The sequence below is a fragment of the Microcaecilia unicolor genome, chromosome 1 (genome assembly GCF_901765095.1).
Source record: "Microcaecilia unicolor chromosome 1, aMicUni1.1, whole genome shotgun sequence".
In the NCBI taxonomy this organism is placed as follows: domain Eukaryota; kingdom Metazoa; phylum Chordata; class Amphibia; order Gymnophiona; family Siphonopidae; genus Microcaecilia; species Microcaecilia unicolor.
Window position 1 is genome coordinate 198433710 of NC_044031.1, and position 17935 is coordinate 198451644.

The following is a 17935-nucleotide window of genomic DNA, read 5'->3' on the forward strand; positions in this document are numbered from 1 at the left end:
GTGACTCTTTAATCCATATTACACTCCAGGTACACCAGAGCCAGTAGCTCATGACTTGAGAGATGTTGAGATTGCTAGGCCATGTGGCCTCCAGCATCTGTGTGACACTCATGGCATGTCTCCATTTGAGACTGGTCCAGTGGACTCTCACTTCCTAATGGTCATAGGCCAAAGGGAACCTAGCGGTTGTCATCAACTGCACTACAGGAGTCTCTGTTGCTTGTTGTAGGCAATTCCAAATTCTTAGTTCCCACAAGATGCAGGTAGATGCATTCAGTATAGGTTCAGTGGTTCCCCCCAGGAGATTAAGTTGCACATAAACCTCCTGGAACTACTGGCAGTATGAAATGTTCTTAGAGGCTTTCAGAGATTGGCTGATGCACAAAAATTATTCTCATTCAGATGGACAACCAGGTTGCAGTATACTATTTCAACAAACGGGGAGGTACGGGGTTGTACTTCCTGTGTCAAGAAGCAGTCAGTTAAGTAACTTGGGCATCCAAACATGGCATGGTGTGGTTAGAGTACCAGTCTTGACATCCAGAGGTTCCTGGTTCAAATCCCATTGCTGCTGTTTGTGATCTTGGGCAAGTCACAACTCCTCATTTTCTCAGGTAGAAAATGAGATTGTGAGCCCTCCAGTGACAGGGAAGTACCCAGTGTACCTGAATATAACTCGCCTTGAGCTACTACTGAAAAAGGTGTGAGCAAAATTCAAATAAATAAATAAATAAACAAACAAACAGTCTGGTGGACAGACTGACCAAGGTGATGCAACCACACGAGTGGTTGCTCAACATGGGCATAGCCCGGGAAAATTTTCCGAGAGTGACACACACGAGGTGGATTTCTTTGACACTCGAAGATACTCAGTACTTCTCCATGCAGGCTAGCCTCAGATATTTTCCTCCTCAGTTAGGGGTGGGGTGGGGGTGGGGGGACAGGACTTTTGTATGCATATTCTCTTATATTTCTGATAGAGAAAACTCGGGCAGGACCAAGATTCTCATTGCTCCCTACTGCCCAAGACAGAGATATGGTTCCCTCTGCTTCTGGAGCTAGTTTCCATGTAGACTGGAATGTTTTCTGATCTTCATCACCCTCAATGAGGGGTCATTTTTAAATCCCAACCTCCCGTCCCTAACCCTCGTGGTTTGGATGTTGAGAGGTTAGAAGCGGATTCTCTCCAACTCCATGAGGGTGTCTACTGTATCCTGCTTGCTTCAAGAAAAGATTCCACTACAAGTTCATATAATTTTAAGTGGAAGAGTTTTTCCGTCTGGTATGAGGACAGAGCCCTAGATCCCTTTTCCTATCCTACACAAAACGTGCTTGAGCACCTTCTACACTTATCAGAATCTGGTCCTGTTAGGGTTCACCTTGGTGCAATTGGCACTTACCATAAGCTCACCTCTGTAAATCCTCTAGTCCAGTTCATGAGAGGCTTGTTATTACTCAAGCCTCCCATAGTATCATGGGATCTCATTGTAGAGGATGGCCACATTTCAGTTTTGATGCTGAAACTGATCCGAATTTGATTATGTTTTGGTTTCAGATGAAAATGCAAGTTATTTTCACCTGAAACCGAAACTGTGCAGTGTCCCTGAAATTGGTGCAGTCACTGCTCCCTCTTCGGCTCACCACCATCATTTATAGGCCCCACCCCCACACACACCATCCAGAGTCTACCTTATTTTGGTGGTTCAATGAGAGCAGGAGCCCCTGCTGGCGCAGTCTCATGCAGCCATTTTGAGACTGGAACCTGCATAGGTAGGAGTGGCTTCCATCCATGCTGGCTCCAATTTCAAAATGGCTGCTGCCACTTCTGGCGGCCATTTTTTGAGACTGCTGCTTGAAGTTGCAGCAGCCATTTTGAAAACAGAGCTGGAAGAGGCAGGAGTGACTGGAGATCACTCCTACCCTGACTGGACCACCAGTGCTTGTAAGATAGGCTCCAGAGGGGGCGAAGCCTACAGGTGATATTGAGGGTCCTAGGGGATCTGCTTTTTTTATTGGTGGGGGGGGGGGGGGGGGCTAGGAGGAAAGCTGTTGCTGTTCAGGGGGGAGGAGGGGTGCACTTCTGATTAGGAGTGGCTGGTTGTGGTTATGGTTTTGGACAAAATTTGGCCGCAGGTTTGGTTTTGACAAAACTGAAAAAGATGGTTTTGGTCATCCTCTATCTCAGAGCCCTCACCCAGGTGTTGAAAGCTCTATTTAAGCCACTTGCTACTTGCCGTCTGAAGTTTTTGACCTGGAGAAATCTTATTCTTGGTAGCAGTCACTTCAGCCCATAAGGTTAATGAGCTTCAGGCCTTAGTAGCTAATCCACCTTATACAAGGTTTCATCATAACAGATTAGCTCTCCACACCTTAAGTTCTTTCCTAAGGTAGTGTTGGTGTTCCATTTTAACCAGTTTTTCTGCCAACATTCTTCCCAAAACCCCATGACCATCCTTGGTGAAAGTGTATTACAGACTGTGGCCAGCAAGAGAGCCTTGGCCTTCTATCTGGAGCAGACTAAAGCTCATAGACAATCCACCCTGCTTTTTGTTTCTTTTGACCCTAACAGGATGGGCCAGCCAGTGGTAAATCAGTAGACTGCATCTCCTTTACTTATGCTCAGGCTAAGCTGATTCTGGAGGGTCATATCACGGCTAATAATGTGAGAGCCATGGCTGCATTGGTGGCCCACTTGAGATCAACCTCCATAGAAGAGATTTGCAAACCTGTCCACACATTCACATCTCACTGCTGTCTAGAACAAGACTCCTGATCTGCTGCAAGCCTTGTATTCTTCCCCCCCCCCCCTTTTTTTTTTGTTATTTCGAACGGCCTGTTATCTAGGCATTCCCATATGTGGGAATATCATGTCCTGCTTGTCCTCTGAGATAATGAAGTTACTCACCTGTGGCAGATGCTCTCCAAGGACAGCAGGACATTTATTCCCATGTACCCGCCCAACTCCCCTAGGAGTTGTATTCTGTCAGACTCTTCCTTGCAGTGGAGACAGGCAGGAAGATGCATGTGCATTCATGGACCAGTCTTGCAAACGCTTCTAGAAAATGCTGGGAAGTGTTCTGCCAAGGCTTCATCGGATGATATCACCCATGTGTTGGAATATGTGTCATGCTGTCCTTGGAGAACACCTGCTGCAGGTGGGTAACTTGACTTTATCTTTTAGTGGACAAAATTACAATAGAATTGTGTACTAGATCAGTCCTTTAACAGTACAAAATATGTAAATTTACCATAATGAAAAGAGTAGTTGGTTACTTTTACCTCTTCATCTGTCTATCTGCAGATAAAGAAAGTCATCCTCCACGGAAATTTCCCTCTGACAAAATTTTTGAAGCTATTTCCTCCATGTTTCCAGACAAGGGTACAGCAGAGGAACTGAAAGAAAAGTATGATTTTTTTTTTAAACTTTATTGTTTTATTGAGATTCTTTAGTGCAATAACAGAACAGATCAGAACATACACTAACAATGCAGGAGATGGTCATGTGAGAATAATGTGTAAAATTGTGCAATTTCCATTCCATTATGACTAGGGTTTTTTGATTTTAGGTTTTAATTAATAAATACAAAGAACAAACACTGATGAAAAAAATACCGTATATACTCAAATATATACCAAGGCACAATTTTTGATGTTTTATTTTTATTTTTTATTTCTTGGTTTATATGTTAGCCTTCCCCCCCCCACCCCCCCACTTCTCTCTGATATCCTGCATTTCTCACCTTACCTCCATGCTCGTTCGAGGAAAGGCTAAAGAGGTTTGGGCTCTTCAGCTTTGGAAAGAGACAGATGAGGGGAGATATAATTGAGGTCTACAAAATCCTGAGTTGTGTAGAACGAGTAGAAGTAAATCTATTTTTTACTTGTTCTAAAAGCACAAAGACTATGGGACACTGGAGGAAGTTACATGGAAATACTTTTAAATCAAATAGGAGGAAATATTTTTTCACTCAATGAATAGTTAGGCTCTGGAACTCTTTGCTAGAGGGTGTGGTATCAGCAGTTAGCTTATCTGGGTTTAAAAAAGGTTTGTACAAATAAAGTCCATAGTCTGCTATCGAGACAGACATGGGAAGCAACTACTTGCCCTGGGAATTTGTAGTATGGAATGTTGCCATGATTTGGGTTTCTGCCAGGTACTTGTGACCTGGCTTGGCCACTGTTTGGAAAACAGGATACTGGGCTAGATGGACCATTGGTCTGACCCAGTATGGCTACTCTTATGTTCTTACGTTCATTTCTCCCCTTATCTCTCTCTGCTGGGTTAGCGGACGCTGATGCACAAAGCATCATGGTTGGCTGGTGTGAGGCCTTGAGCATCTGCACAAGCTCAAGGCTTGCCAGTTCCGACCCATCTGAAATTTAGGAAGTTTTAGAGGGCAGGAGCTGGCAGACCTCAAGGCCTGGCACCGGCTGACCGAGATGCTTTTTGTGTAAGCATCAGCCTACCCAGGAGAAGAAGGTAAGGGGAGAAATGCCAGACACCATGGGTAGTGGGGGTAAGGGTAGACATGCTGGACACCACCATGGTGAGGGAAAGGGGAGAAATGCTGGAGTTTAAACCTTGGTTTATGTTGAAGTTAGGGTTGCCCACTTTTTTAGAGGAAAAATGTTATCTTAGTTTATATTCGGATGGGCTCATGTTTGAGTATATACAGAAGATGTTTATTGGATAAACACCAGAAAAATACCACATCTAGTACTCTCTTCCCCCTCTCCCCTCCACTTGAAAGGATAAAGTCTCCCCTAGAGAGCCTTTCATTCCCTTCTTTTGTCAAGGAAATGGCTGCAGCCATTCCATTTCCTTTGGAAGTGGAGGACGAGCCCAGGGCCAAGATGCTAGAGGTCCTTGATTATGAGTGTCCTCCTAGGGAGACTGTGACGGTCCCTCTCCACGAGGTACTCCAGGAAGTCCTCATCCGGAATTGGAAATCCCCAAGAAGATCAATACCATGTTCTGGATCCACAGTACATGTGGATTTGATAAGCCTCAGTTGCTTCACAATTCCATGTTAGTGGAATCCGCCCTAAAAGAACCAGAAGTTCTAGGGACTATGCCTCGGCTCCCCCCAGGCAGAGAAGCTAGAACCTTGGATTATTTTGGGAGGAAGATGTTCTGCTTGTGTCACGTATCCAGTCTTTTCCGAGGGTGACTGATGGGTGACGTCCACGGCAGCCCCGAGACCGGAATCTTCCTAGCAACAAAAGTTTGCTAGAGCCTTCGATTGCACGCGGGCATCAGCTTCCCGCCCGTCGCGCGAGTGCCCCGTCAGTTTTTTCTCTTTCCGCGTTAGGGAGCGGTTGTTTTGGCTGTTTCTCTGTGTGCACCTGAGAAAGAGCCTTCATTTAGCCGTGAGTTTTTTGCGATTTTTTGTCGTTTCTTCTTTTTCTATCTTCTGTAAAAAGAAAAGAAAAGGTTCCCTTACTTCTGTTTTAGTGTTGGGCCCTCTTTAAGTTTTCTTTCGCTGCCGTTGCGGCCCCTTTTGGGCTGCGCGTTCGCGTTTCTCCTTTTAGTGCCTTTTTTCTTGGCACCTTCGCAAATTTTGACTTTGCTGCCGCTATTCTTCCATCGTGACATCGAGGATTCCCAGCGGCTTCAAGAAGTGCAGTCTGTACAGCCGGACAATCTCAGGTACCGATCCCCATTCATGGTGTATCCAGTGCCTTGGGCCCGACCATTGCCCAGACGCGTGTAAGTTGTGTCTCAGCCTTAAAAAGCGGACACAGGCGTTGAGACAGGCTGAGCGGGAACGTCTGTTTGGAGCCTTGCCCGGCATTTTGGCGTTGGCGGTGTTGGCATCGGCACCGGAGATGGCATCGACATCAGGAGAGCAGTAATACCTGTCCGGAGACCACCACACGCTGGGAGCAGGGAGCCGTCAAGTGGGTCTCCACCTGTCTCGAAGGCTCCTGCTGCAAAGGCCCATCGGGACCAACCACTTTCGGACCCGGCCCCGAAGAGGCGTGTGGATTCCACGTCCTCGTCGGTACCGAGGAGTACCGATGCCGTGCATCGAGTGAAGGCTAAGAAGCATCGGCATCGATCTCATTCTACACACTGTACCGGGAGCTCCAGGGCGTCGAGGGACTCGGCACCCGTGAAGCGTCGACGCCGGGAGGTCCGCTCACCCTCCATCCAAGAGGTGTCGGTGCGCTGGTCTTCGGACAGTCCAGTACGACCTCCTTCCTCTGCACAGGTTCTGCCTCCGGCTCCTGCATCTGCCCCACAGCCTTTCCCGGCAGACACTCTTGACGAGCGCCTCAGAGCCATTCTTCCAGATTTCCTGGAGGGGCTGCTGCGCCAGTCTGTGCCAGTACCAGGGGTGCTTGCGCCTTCGGTACTATTGATGGAAGTGGCAGCGAGCTCTGTGCCTGTGGTGCGGTCACTGATGCCGACTGCCACCCAGGTCGACTCCCCGTCGACATTGCTGGAGGGAGCTTCATCGCCGCCGGCACGGGAGTCGACTTCTCGACGTCGTCATCGAGGACATGGTTCCTCAGAGTCCAGACGGACCTGGTTTCGGACTGCAGTTTGTGAACTCTTGTCCAACACCGAGGAGGATGCCTCGTGAGGAGAAGAGGAGGATCCAAGATATTTCTCTTCTGAGGAGTCTTGTGGTCTTCCTTCTGATCCCACTCCTTCACCTGAAAGGAAGCTTTCTCCCCCGGAGAGTCTTTTTCTCCTCCTTTGTGGCTATTCCCTTCCCCGTGGTATTTGAGGATGAGCCCAGGGCTGAGATGTTCGAGGAGCTAGACTATCCTTCACCACCTAAGGAGTCGTCCACTGTTCCTCTGCATAATGTCCTTAAGCAGACATTGCTGGAAAACTGGACAAAGCCTCTATCTAATCCCACCATTCCCAAAAAAGCTGAGTCCCAGTATCAAATCCATGGGGAGCCTGAGTTGATGAAGTTGCAGTTACCTCACGACTCTATGGTTGTGGATTCTGCTCTCAAGAGAGCCAAAAGTTCTAGAGATTTTGCCTTGGCGCCCCCGGGATGGGAATCTAGAATTCTGGACTCTTTTGGGAGGAAGGCCTACCAATCTTCCATGCTCGTGTCCAAGTTTCAGTCTTACCAGCTCTACACGAGCATCCACATGCAGAACAATGTCAAGCAACTGGCGGACTTGGTGGATAAGCTCCCTCCGGAGCTCGCCAGGCCTTTTCAGGAGGTGGTCAGGCAGTTGAAGGCGTGTTGTAATTCCTGTCCAGGGGTGCTTATGATTGTTTTGATGTTGCAGCCAGGGCCGCTGCACAAGGTATAGTGATGCGCAGACTCTCATGACTGCGTGCCTCTGACCTGGACAATAGGGTCCAGCAGCTGCTGGTGGATGTCCCTTGCCGGGGGGATAATATTTTTGGCGAGAAATTCGAGAAAGTGGTCGAACAGCTCAACCAGCGGGAAACCGCTATGGACAATCTCTCCCACCGGGCGCCTTCAGCATCTACCTCATCAGGTAGACTTTTTTTTCCGAGGAAGGCGGAATGCTCCCTATGCTTACAATAAGCGTAGGTACAATCCACCTTCTCGACAGCCTTCTCAGGTTCAACCCCAGCATGCTCGTTCTCGTCAACAGCGTGCGCCTAGACAGGCCCCCGCAGCTCCCCAGCAAAAGCAAGGGACAGGCTTTTGACTGGCTCCAGTTGAGCATAGCCGCTGTAAAAGTGTCCGTGCTGGACGATCTTCCGGTCGGGGGGAGGTTAAAATTTTTTCACCAAAGGTGGCCTCTCATAACCTCCGATCGGTGGGTTCTCCAAATACTCCGGCTAGGATACTCCCTCAATTTGATCTCCATACCTCCAAATTGCCCACCGAGAGCTCAGTCCTTCAGCTTCCAGCACAGGCAGGTACTTGCAGAGGAACTCTCTGCCCTTCTCAGAGCCAGTGCGGTTGAGCCCGTTCCACCAGGGCAAGAAGGGCTGGGATTCTATTCCAGGTACTTCCTTGTGCAAAAGAAAACAGGGGGGATGCGTCCCATCCTAGACCTAAGGGCCCTGAACAAATATCTGGTCCGAGAAAAGTTCAGAATGGTTTCCCTGGGCACCCTTTTTCCCATGATTCAGAAAAACAACTGGCTATGCTCTCTGGACTTAAAGGATGCTTATACGCACATCCCGATACTACCAGCTCACAGGCAGTATCTTTGATTCTGTCTGGGAACACAGCATTTTCAGTATTGTGTGCTGCCCTTTGGGCTCACGTCTGCGCCCAGGGTGTTTACCAAATGCCTGGTGGTAGTTGTAGCATCACTACACAGACTGGGAGTTTATGTGGGAGTGCATGTGTTCCCCTATCTCGTTGATTGGCTGGTGAAGAACACCTCAGAGGCAAGAACTCTGCAGTCCATGCAGGTGACTATTCAACTCCTGGAGCTACTGGGGTTTGTCATAAATTATCCAAAGTCTCACCTTCTTCCAGTTCAGAAACTAGAATTCATAGGAGCGCTGCTGGATTCACGGACGGTTCATGCCTATCTTCCAGAGGCGAGGGCGGATAACCTTCTGTCTCTCGTTTCCTTGACCAGAGCATCTCAGCGGATCACAGCTCGGCAGATGTTGAGACTACTAGGCCATATGGCCTCCACAGTCCACGTGACTCCCATGGCCTGTCTTCACATGCGATCAGCTCAATGGACCCTAGCTTCCCAGTGGTTTCAGGCCAAGGGGGATCTAGAGGATGCAATCCAGCTACCCATCGAATTTCGCAATTCCCTTCAATGGTGGGCAGTTCGATCCAATTTGACCTTGGGACGTCCCTTCCAAATTCTTTAGCCGCAAAAAGTGCTGACAATGGATGCATCTCTCCAGGGGTGGGGAGCCCATGTAGACGGGCTTCACACTCAAGGAGCTTTGTTCCTCCAGGAATCAGGTCTTCAGATCAATCTCCTGGAGTTGCGAGCGATCTGAAACACTCTAAAGGCTTTCAGAGATCGGCTGTCCAATCATATTGTTCAAATTCAGACAGACAATCAGGTTGCCATGTATTACGTCAACAAGCAGGGGGGCACCGGATCTCGCCACCTGTGTCGGGAAGCCGTCCAGATGTGGCTATGGGCTCGTGCTGACGGTATGCTTCTCCCAGCCACGTATCTGGCGGGCGTAAACAGTCTGACCGACAAGTTGAGCAGGATAATGCAACCTCACGAGTGGTCGCTAAACTCGGGCGTGGTACGCAAGATCTTCCGAGCATGGGGCATCCCCTCGGTGGATCTTTTTGCCACTCAGACCAATCACAAGGTCTCTCAGTTCTGTTCCAGACTTCAGGCCCACGGCAGGCTAGCGTCGGATGCTTTTCTCCTTCATTGTGGGGCAGGTCTGCTGTATGTGTATCCTCCCATATCTCTTATGGGGAAGACTTTGCTGAAACTCCACCAAGACAGCGGAACCATGATTCTGATTGTGACGTACTAGCCTAGGCAGATCTAGTTCCCTCTATTTCTGGAGTTATTCTCCGAAGAACCATGGAGATTTGAGTGTTTTCTGACCCTCATAACTCAGAACAAAGGATCTCTTCTACATCCCAACCTTCAATCTGTGGCTGTCGCAGCTTGGATGTTGAGAGAATTTGCTTCCTTGGGTCTTTCGTAGGGTGTCTCTCGGATCTTGCTGGCTTTCAGGAAAGATTCTACTAAGAGATGTTATTCTTTCAAATGGAGGATGTTTGCCATCTGGTGTGAGACGAAGGCCTTAGATTCCCTTGCTTGTCCTACACAGACCCTGCTTGAATACCTTCTATACTTATCTGAGTCTGGTCTTAAGACCAGCTCTGTAAGGGTTCACCTTAGTGCTTATCATCATCGTGTAGAAGGTAAGCCTATCTCTGGACAGCCTCTAGTTGTTTCCTGAGAGGTTTGTTTTTGTCAAAGTCCCCTGTCAAACCTTCACCAGTGTCATGGAACCTCAATGTCATTCTCACCCAGCTGATGGAAAGCTCCTTTCGAGTCACTGGATTCTTGTCATCTGAAGTATTTTTCCTGGATGGCCATTTTCTTGGTGGCTGTTACTTCAGCTCATAGAAGCAGTGAGCTTCAGGCCTTAGTAATGGACGCACTTTATACCAAGTTCCATCACAGCAGAGTGGTCCTCTGCACACACACACTAAATTCCTGTCAAAGGTTAGTCTGAGTTCCATTTGAACCAGTCGATTGTCTTGCCAACATTCTTTCCCTGACTTCATGCCCATCCTGGCGAGAATGACTTGCACACCTTGGGTTGCAAGAGAGTGTTAGCCTATTACTTGGAGCGGACCAGGCCAACTTTTTTTTTTCTTTTGATCCCAACAGGATGGGGGTTGCTACTGGGAAACGCACCATCTGTAATTGGCTGGCAGATTGCATTTTCTTCATATGCCCAAGCTGGGCTGATCCCTGAAGTGTCATGTCACAGCTCACTATGTCAGAGCCATGTCTGTGTCGGTATCCCACTTTTGGTCAGCCTCAATTGAAGAAATTTGCAAGGCTGCAGTGTGGTGTTCAGTCCACACATTCACATCTGTGGCCTATTACATGGAGCGGACCAGGCCCCACAGACAGTCTACCCAACGTTTTTTTTTTCTTTTGATCCCAAAAGGATGGGGGTTGCTATCAGGAAACGCACTATCTGTAATTGGCTTTCAGATTGCATTTCCTTCACTTATGCCCAGGCTGGGCTGACCCCCTGAAGGGTCATTTCACGGCTCACAATGTCAGAGCAATGGCTGTGTCGATATCCCACTTGCGGTCAGCCTCCATTGAAAATTTGCAAGGCTGCAATGTGGTGGTCAGTTCACACATTCACATCTCATTACTGCCTTGAGCGGGATACCCGAAATGATAGTTGGTGAGGGTAGACAGTGTTGCAGAATCTGTTTGGGGTTCAGATTTCAGCCCCCCCCCCCCCCCCCCCAGGCCTATTTTATTCTGTTCCAGGTTGCACTCTCACTAAATTTGTATATAGTTTCAGGTTAATCTGAGTTATGTCCTTGCCGTTGTGAGGCCCTATTGACCAATGTTGTTTTCATTGAGCCTGGATGCTATGGATTCCCCACGTGAGAATAAATAGGTCTGCTTGTCCTTGGAGATAGCGAAGATACTTACCTGTAGCAGGTATTCTCCGAGGACAGCAGGCCTTATATTCTCATAAACTCTCCCACTTCCCCTTGGAGTTGTCTTCTCTTTTTTTATTTTTATTTTTTTGCTGTACTATATAACTCATCTCACCATGTTGTTGCGGCAGGCAGGAATGCACTCATGCATGGGAGTTTGAGCATGTCTCGCACTCCACAAAGCTCTTCTTATGCTGTCATAAGTCCCGGACTGGGTGACACTGCTGTCCTCGGAGAATACCTGTTACAGGTAAGTATCTTTGCTTTTTAGCCTTACACTAGGATTTATTGTCAGAGTTTGTGTTCCAGGCTGCTAGTATTGCTGGATTTTTAAAGAGGTTTAAAACGTTTGTAAGAAAAATCCATAAAATAATATTAGTCAGGTAGACTGGGGAAGCCACCACTGTTTCCTTGCAGTGAGCAACAAACATCTCATCAGTATCCTGCCTGTGGACTTGTGAGCTGGATTGGTCACTGTCTGAGACATGATGTTGTCCTCAGTGGGCCTATTGGTCTGACCCAACACGGTGCATCTTATATTAGCTTTCTGAGAGCACTGCCACTGAGCCACCAGTTACCCCCTATTATCTGGTAATATTTCTGTTTGCTTTTCAGGTATAAGGAGCTAACAGAGCAACAACTTCCAGGAGCACTTCCTCCTGAATGTACACCAAACATTGATGGACCAAATGCTAAATCTGTTCAGAGGGAACAGAGTTTGCATTCCTTTCATACTCTCTTCTGTCGTCGATGTTTTAAATATGACTGCTTCTTGCATCGTAAGTGCGGCTAAAGTTTTTTTCTTAACCTTTACACTAGGGGCGTTCACAGTACATAGGATGTACAGCATATTACATTAGTCTAGCTAACTCACCAGTAATGTGAGCCCTGTGTATGCTAAACATGATTGCATTATCCTTTTCTTTAAGTATTTTAATATGAATGCTCTCAATGTTTAAAGTGTTTTATTTTAATATGTCCCTTTTTTTCTCCTCTTTAAATCCCACACCCTGAATAGTACACATTGGCAGCATAGGGAAACCTTGGCCCGGAGAGCTGGAGGGGCACCTCTTCACATGATTTTTTAGTGCCTTATGTCTGGTTAACAGAGGCTGGCACAGTAGCAGCAACATTAGCAACTACTTGCCTTCTTTCCCTGTAATTGAACATGATGGCTCTGGGCTGTGTCTGACTTCCTGTAAACCAAATAGAAATCAGACTCTACTTTCTCTGTATAAGTGATTTTTTAAAATCCACATATTACTTTTGCTTCTGTAACCTAAATGTTAACCATCAGTCAAAGACCAGTGCCAAAAGAAGGCAATATACTTTGCAACATGTCTTGTGCCTAAAATACATTGGGATTAATTCTATAAGGAGCTGCCTAGTAGGCATCAAGAACGCATAGAAATGCTGGTATTTTAGTCACTTCTAGATGTAAGTTTTGCATAAGCGACCATATTCTAGCTACACACTAGAGAGCTGCTTGAGAACGGGGTTTGTGGGAATCCCATGGTGACAGAAGCAGTTTTGCGGAGTTCCCGCAGGGACAGAAGCAGTTCTGTGGGGTTCCCACAGGGATGGAAGCAGTTCCTTCGGGGTTCCTGCGGGGATGGAAGCAGTTCTGTGGGGTTCCCGTGGAACTGTAAGCTGCACCTGCACCAGCCTCTCATCTACCGAGTACCAAGTTCTTCTCCTCCTTGCTTTAACAGCACAAATGTGGAAAGTCTTCCATTAAGGAGGTGGTAGAGACACAAATGATGACGGAATTCAAAAATGTATGGGATGAACACAGAGGATCTCTAATTAGAAAATGGAAGTTCTAAAAAACCTAACCTTAAATGTCTGCATGTGTGTGGATGTCAAGTGACGCTTAGATGGCGACTCTGGCTGTGTATGGTCTGTGTCTCATACATGGCAATCTGGTTTAGGATGGGCTGGAAAGGGCTTAGACAGCAACTTCAGTGGCTGGAACATAAGGACAATGCTGGACAGATTTTTACGGTCTGTGTCCCACAAGTGAGAAGACAAATAGACTGGAGTGGGCTTCAACGGCAACTCCAGCAGTTGGAACATAAGGATAGAGCCAGATAGACTTCTAAGGTCTATATTCCAGAAATACCAAAGAAGGACCATAATCAAGTACATAATATCACACTCCTTGATTTAATCATGAATTGATAATGAGTGTGACTATTGGGCAGACTGGATGGGCCGTTCAGGTCTTTATTTGCTGTCACTTACTATGTTACAATTAATCCTCTTTGCTCCCAGGCTGATGTGCAGACCTCAGCTCTGACACAGGCATGAGCATCAGATGTCACCTGACCTACTGGTGCATGCATGTGGTGACCTGTCAGCACACAGTGCCAGTAAATCAGAGACAAATCTTACATGTGCACACCAGAGTGTTCCAAATTTCAACTTCCATTCCTTCCTTGCCTGCAGTGCTGTGGCTCAAATCCAAAGAGTGACTGAGGGAGCTGACCAGAATTTTCTTTTATGTACCATTAAATTCTTACGGGGATGGGTGGGGATGGGTTAAATTCTTTTGGGGACGGGTTGGGATGGGTTACATTTTTGCGGGGATGGGTGGGGACGGGTAAGATTCCAGCAGGGACGGGTAAGATTTCTGTCCCCGTGCAACTCTCTACTACACACAATTCTGTAAGTGTGCTCCAATATTTGAAGGTGTGTACTTTAGAAACAAGCATTCACATAGACGGGGTTTGGAGTGAGCACACACTGATGTGTGTAGGTTATAGAATACTATAATTTGATGTGTGTTTTATAATCTAGTTTCAAGCATTTATGCCAACTTTATGGCAGATTCTCCCATGAACTATTAGCAGTACAGAAATAGCTGCAGTAGCAATCTTTCTCTGGTCTCATTCAGTGTGATGTTTGAGAGTTGTAGCAACTTGTATCATCAAAGCAAGTAGAGGAGTGTGGGAGTGATAATTGGTCTTCAGGTGCTCTGGGAAGAAGGGAGATTTGAGAGACTATGAGAGTGAAGTGGAAAACTGAAAGGGATGGGGGCAGTATGGCCTTGACACACAGAAAGTGTCTAATGAAATATTTTGGTGTTCAGCAGTCTGGTCTGCTCATCAAGATTCCCTGTGCAAGTGTTTGCCATTCTTTTTACTGTGAAGAAATCTGCCTTAGAAGAAAATCAAGGAGGAAACGTGGGGCCAGTAATGGAAAAAGGTTGTACTAATGTACCTGTGATTGAAGGAAGATGTTCAGTAATCCTATATAATAATTCTCACCTCCAACGTTCTAATCTTGCTGCCTGTGTCCGTGGCTCCTTCGGAGTTGCTGAACTAGGCTCCGTAGTCAGGCTGACATCACTGTTGCAATTATGCTGTGAAATTCAGAACCCGCGAAAAAAGAAAAAAAAAAACCATTCCATGCCTCACAGCTGATCCGTGTCCAGTGACCCTCCTCTCTCCCCTGCCCCCCCTGCAGCCACCCATGTCCAGCAACCCTCCTCTCCCCTGCCCCCCCTGCAGCCACCTATGTCCAACGACCCTGCTCTCTCACCTGCCTCCCCTCCAGCCACCCAGGTTGTGTAGCGAATTCTTCGGGGCAGGCAGGAAAGATCCCCTGTCCTGCCTGCCCAATGCTGGCGCTGACCCTCCCCCGCTGCCGTATCACTGTTCAAAATAGCCACCGGCACTTACAAGGGCAGCCTCCAAGACTACTGCAGAAGTCTTGCGAGTCCACCATTGGAAGTCTCGGTGGCCATTTTGAACAGCGATCCGGCAGCGGGCGAGGGTCAGCGCCAGCAGCAGGCAGGACCGGGGATCTTTCCTGCCTGCCCCGAACAATTCGCTACTCAACCTGGGTGGCTGGAGGGGAGGCAGGTGAGAGAGCAGGGTCGTTGGACATGGGTGGCTGGAGGGGGGGCAGGGGGAGAGTAGAGTCGCTGGACATGGGTGGCTGCAGGGGGGGGCAGGGGGCGAGGAGGGTGGCTGGACATGGGTGGCTGCAGGGGGGGCAGGGGAGAGAGGAGGGTGGCTGGACATGGGTGGCTGCAGGGGGGGCAGGGAGAGAGAAGGGTCGCTGAACATGGGTGGCTGCAGGGGGGGCAGGGGAGAGAGGAGGGTCGCTGGACATGGGTGGCTGCAGGGGGGGCAGGGGGAGAGGAGGGTCGCTGGACATGGGTGGCTGCAGGGGGGGCAGGGGGAGAAGAGGGTCGCTGGACATGGGTGGCTGGAGGGGGGGGAGGGGAGAGGGAGGGGGTGAGGGGAGACCTGAGACCAGAGAGGTGGGGGCACACACTCACTCTCTGTGTCTCACATAAACTCTCTCTGACACACTCTGTCTATCACACTCTATCTTTCTGTCACACACACACAATCTCACACACACAGAAACTCTCTCGCACACTCTCTCACACAAACACACACACACTCTGTCTCTCTCTCTCATTCTCTCTCTGACACACACACTCCATCTCTCACACACACACTCTCTCTCAAACATACACTCCGAGGAAAACCTTGCTTGCGCCCTTCATTTCTGACAGAAACGGGCCTTTTTTACTAGTATAGGTATAATATAAGGTGATAGAAGAAAGTAGGACTGCTTCCCAGGAAATAAGAAAAGATAAGGAGTGAGAACTATTTGGCAGGAAAAGAAAAATAGAAGGGTAATGATGAAGGGGCTGGAATGAGAAGATAGAGAAGAGGGAGGCAACATTTGGAAACCAAAGAAGGAAGCAAACATATAAAGGAAGAAGCGTAAAGACTGGGACAAGTGAAGTGAATGCCATACAATCAACTCCCATATACAGGACATAACTAGGGCTGCATTGTGGCAGCTTAAATAATGTACTGGAACATTTGACTAACTGGCAGGCACATATGTAGTATTACAGAGATTTCCAGGAGGTGGATAGAATAACTGTAAGCCAGAATGTGGAGGTAGGGACACGTGGTATGTCTGGGTAGGAACAAAGAAAGGGTGGGGAAAATAGTCTCTATAAAAACAATGGGGGAGATGTATAATTTAATTAAACACTTTGTGTGGTGTTTCTCTGGCGCGTATGTCTAGGTAGGCCATTTCTATGTTGTCTGAATACTTATCAGTATCAAGTGAATATCATCAGAAGATTTAAGCCAGATCTTTTTAGTGCATGAGATATTTCTAAACAGCAAATTCGTTTGATACTTGCTTACCTCATGTATCTTGAATTTGGCTGAATCATGTCCAGAAAAATGTAAATGTGTTTTTTTTTTTTTTGCACTGTAAACCTTCAGGGATCATTTCAGAACTGAAGTTGAAGTGACCTTTTTAAGCTGGTAACTTGCAGGTCTATCTAAGGCAGCATATTACCATAACTAAGGAAAAGATGCTTGAGAGATGATTCTTAAATGTAGGCGTGTATTTTCTGAAGTGTAGGTACTATTTATGTTTGCTAAATTGGACTGGATTCATTGTTTGAGCAATTGTGAAGTAACTCTTGGAAGAAGGTGAATTGGCTGGCCATTTTCCCAGTAGGTGGCTATGCCACACATACTTGCAAGGTAAGCTTTTTGAACCTGTTTTATGAACACTTGTAGCAGATTTCTTTTTGGAAAAAAAAAGTTTTGATTTTTTTTAACAGCTTTTCATGCAACCCCCAACACTTATAAACGGAAAAACACAGAAACTGCAGTTGATGGTAAACCTTGTGGAGCTCATTGTTATCAGCTTCTGGTAGGATCATTTAATTTGCTTATTAGCTAGTGTCTTTTGACATGTTCATTGTTGTGTTCAGGTGAATAAACTTGTGCTGATATTGAATGTACTGAGAGGCTCATTATGAGAATATCAAAAGTAATCTAAAATATTTAAATTCTTTATTGATTTGTTTTCCTAAGACAAATGCAAGATTAATAGTTGTGACGAGTTGAATGCATGTATATACCAAAAAATATGGAAATCACTAAAAGCACATTGTTAGATTAAAATATGAATATCTGGTGTTAGAGTTCTACACCTATTGTAGCATTCTACAGTACTTAATTGATTTTTATATTCAGATATTTTGAGTCATGAATTACGTATATTCCAGCTGTGAGCTTAGGATGCTTAATTATGAATGTAAAGGAACACATTCTTGAGCAGTGGTTCTTAACCAATTCCATAAGTCACACCCAGCAATCCGCGTTTTAGGATTTCCACAGTGAAATATACATGAGATTTTCAAATACTGCCTTCTTTATATATAAATCCATTTCATGGATATTTACTGTGGTTATCCTGATAATCAGACTAGTCGAGTGTGTCCCAAGGACTGATTTGAGAACCAATGGCTTAGGACTTCCTTATGTACTTTGGTATAGTTGCTTATTTCTTTATTTTGTTACAGGTGGAGTAATGTAGTATCATGGCAGAAGATGAGATGTTAGAGGGCATAGTCATACAGGGCTACTAAAATCCACAGCAAACAAGAAGCTATTTCTATGTCAAAATGGTAGCTTTTGTTGTCTAAGTTTTTTGAGCACTTAGTTTGTGGGCTTTATTTTTATGACAGACTGAGTACTTGAGTCATTTGCTGTGATCTCTTTTCTTAGAACTGGATTTGAAGGGAGAAATTGAATGGCTTGTTTCCCCAAATCCGCTGTCCATTTTCAGCAAAAAAAGGACTATATTTTCATATGGACAAAGGATATTGTTATCTACCAGTTTAATTGTTGAGATGAAAAGTGTGATTGTCATTCACCTGCAACCAAATTAAAATAAGATTTGTTTGCAAAATCAGCTAACCCAGGGCGGATGTTAATTCCAAACATAGGCGTTGCTACGGGAGTGCAAGGGGTGCAAATGCACCCCCCCCCCCCCCC

General features: G+C 46.6%; 1 protein-coding gene across 9 annotated transcripts in view; it reads left to right on the forward strand.

Annotated features, from left to right (window-relative positions):
• The window catches only part of EZH2 (enhancer of zeste 2 polycomb repressive complex 2 subunit), a 626582-nt gene that overhangs the window by 281363 nt on the left and 327284 nt on the right, over positions 1-17935 (forward strand). For all 9 annotated transcript variants that reach the window (XM_030203624.1, XM_030203674.1, XM_030203633.1 and 6 more), the window contains 3 exons: positions 3302-3404; positions 11718-11881; positions 16714-16805. In XM_030203624.1, coding sequence (XP_030059484.1) covers positions 3302-3404; positions 11718-11881; positions 16714-16805 — 359 coding nt within the window. The remainder of the gene's footprint in view (positions 1-3301; positions 3405-11717; positions 11882-16713; positions 16806-17935) is intronic.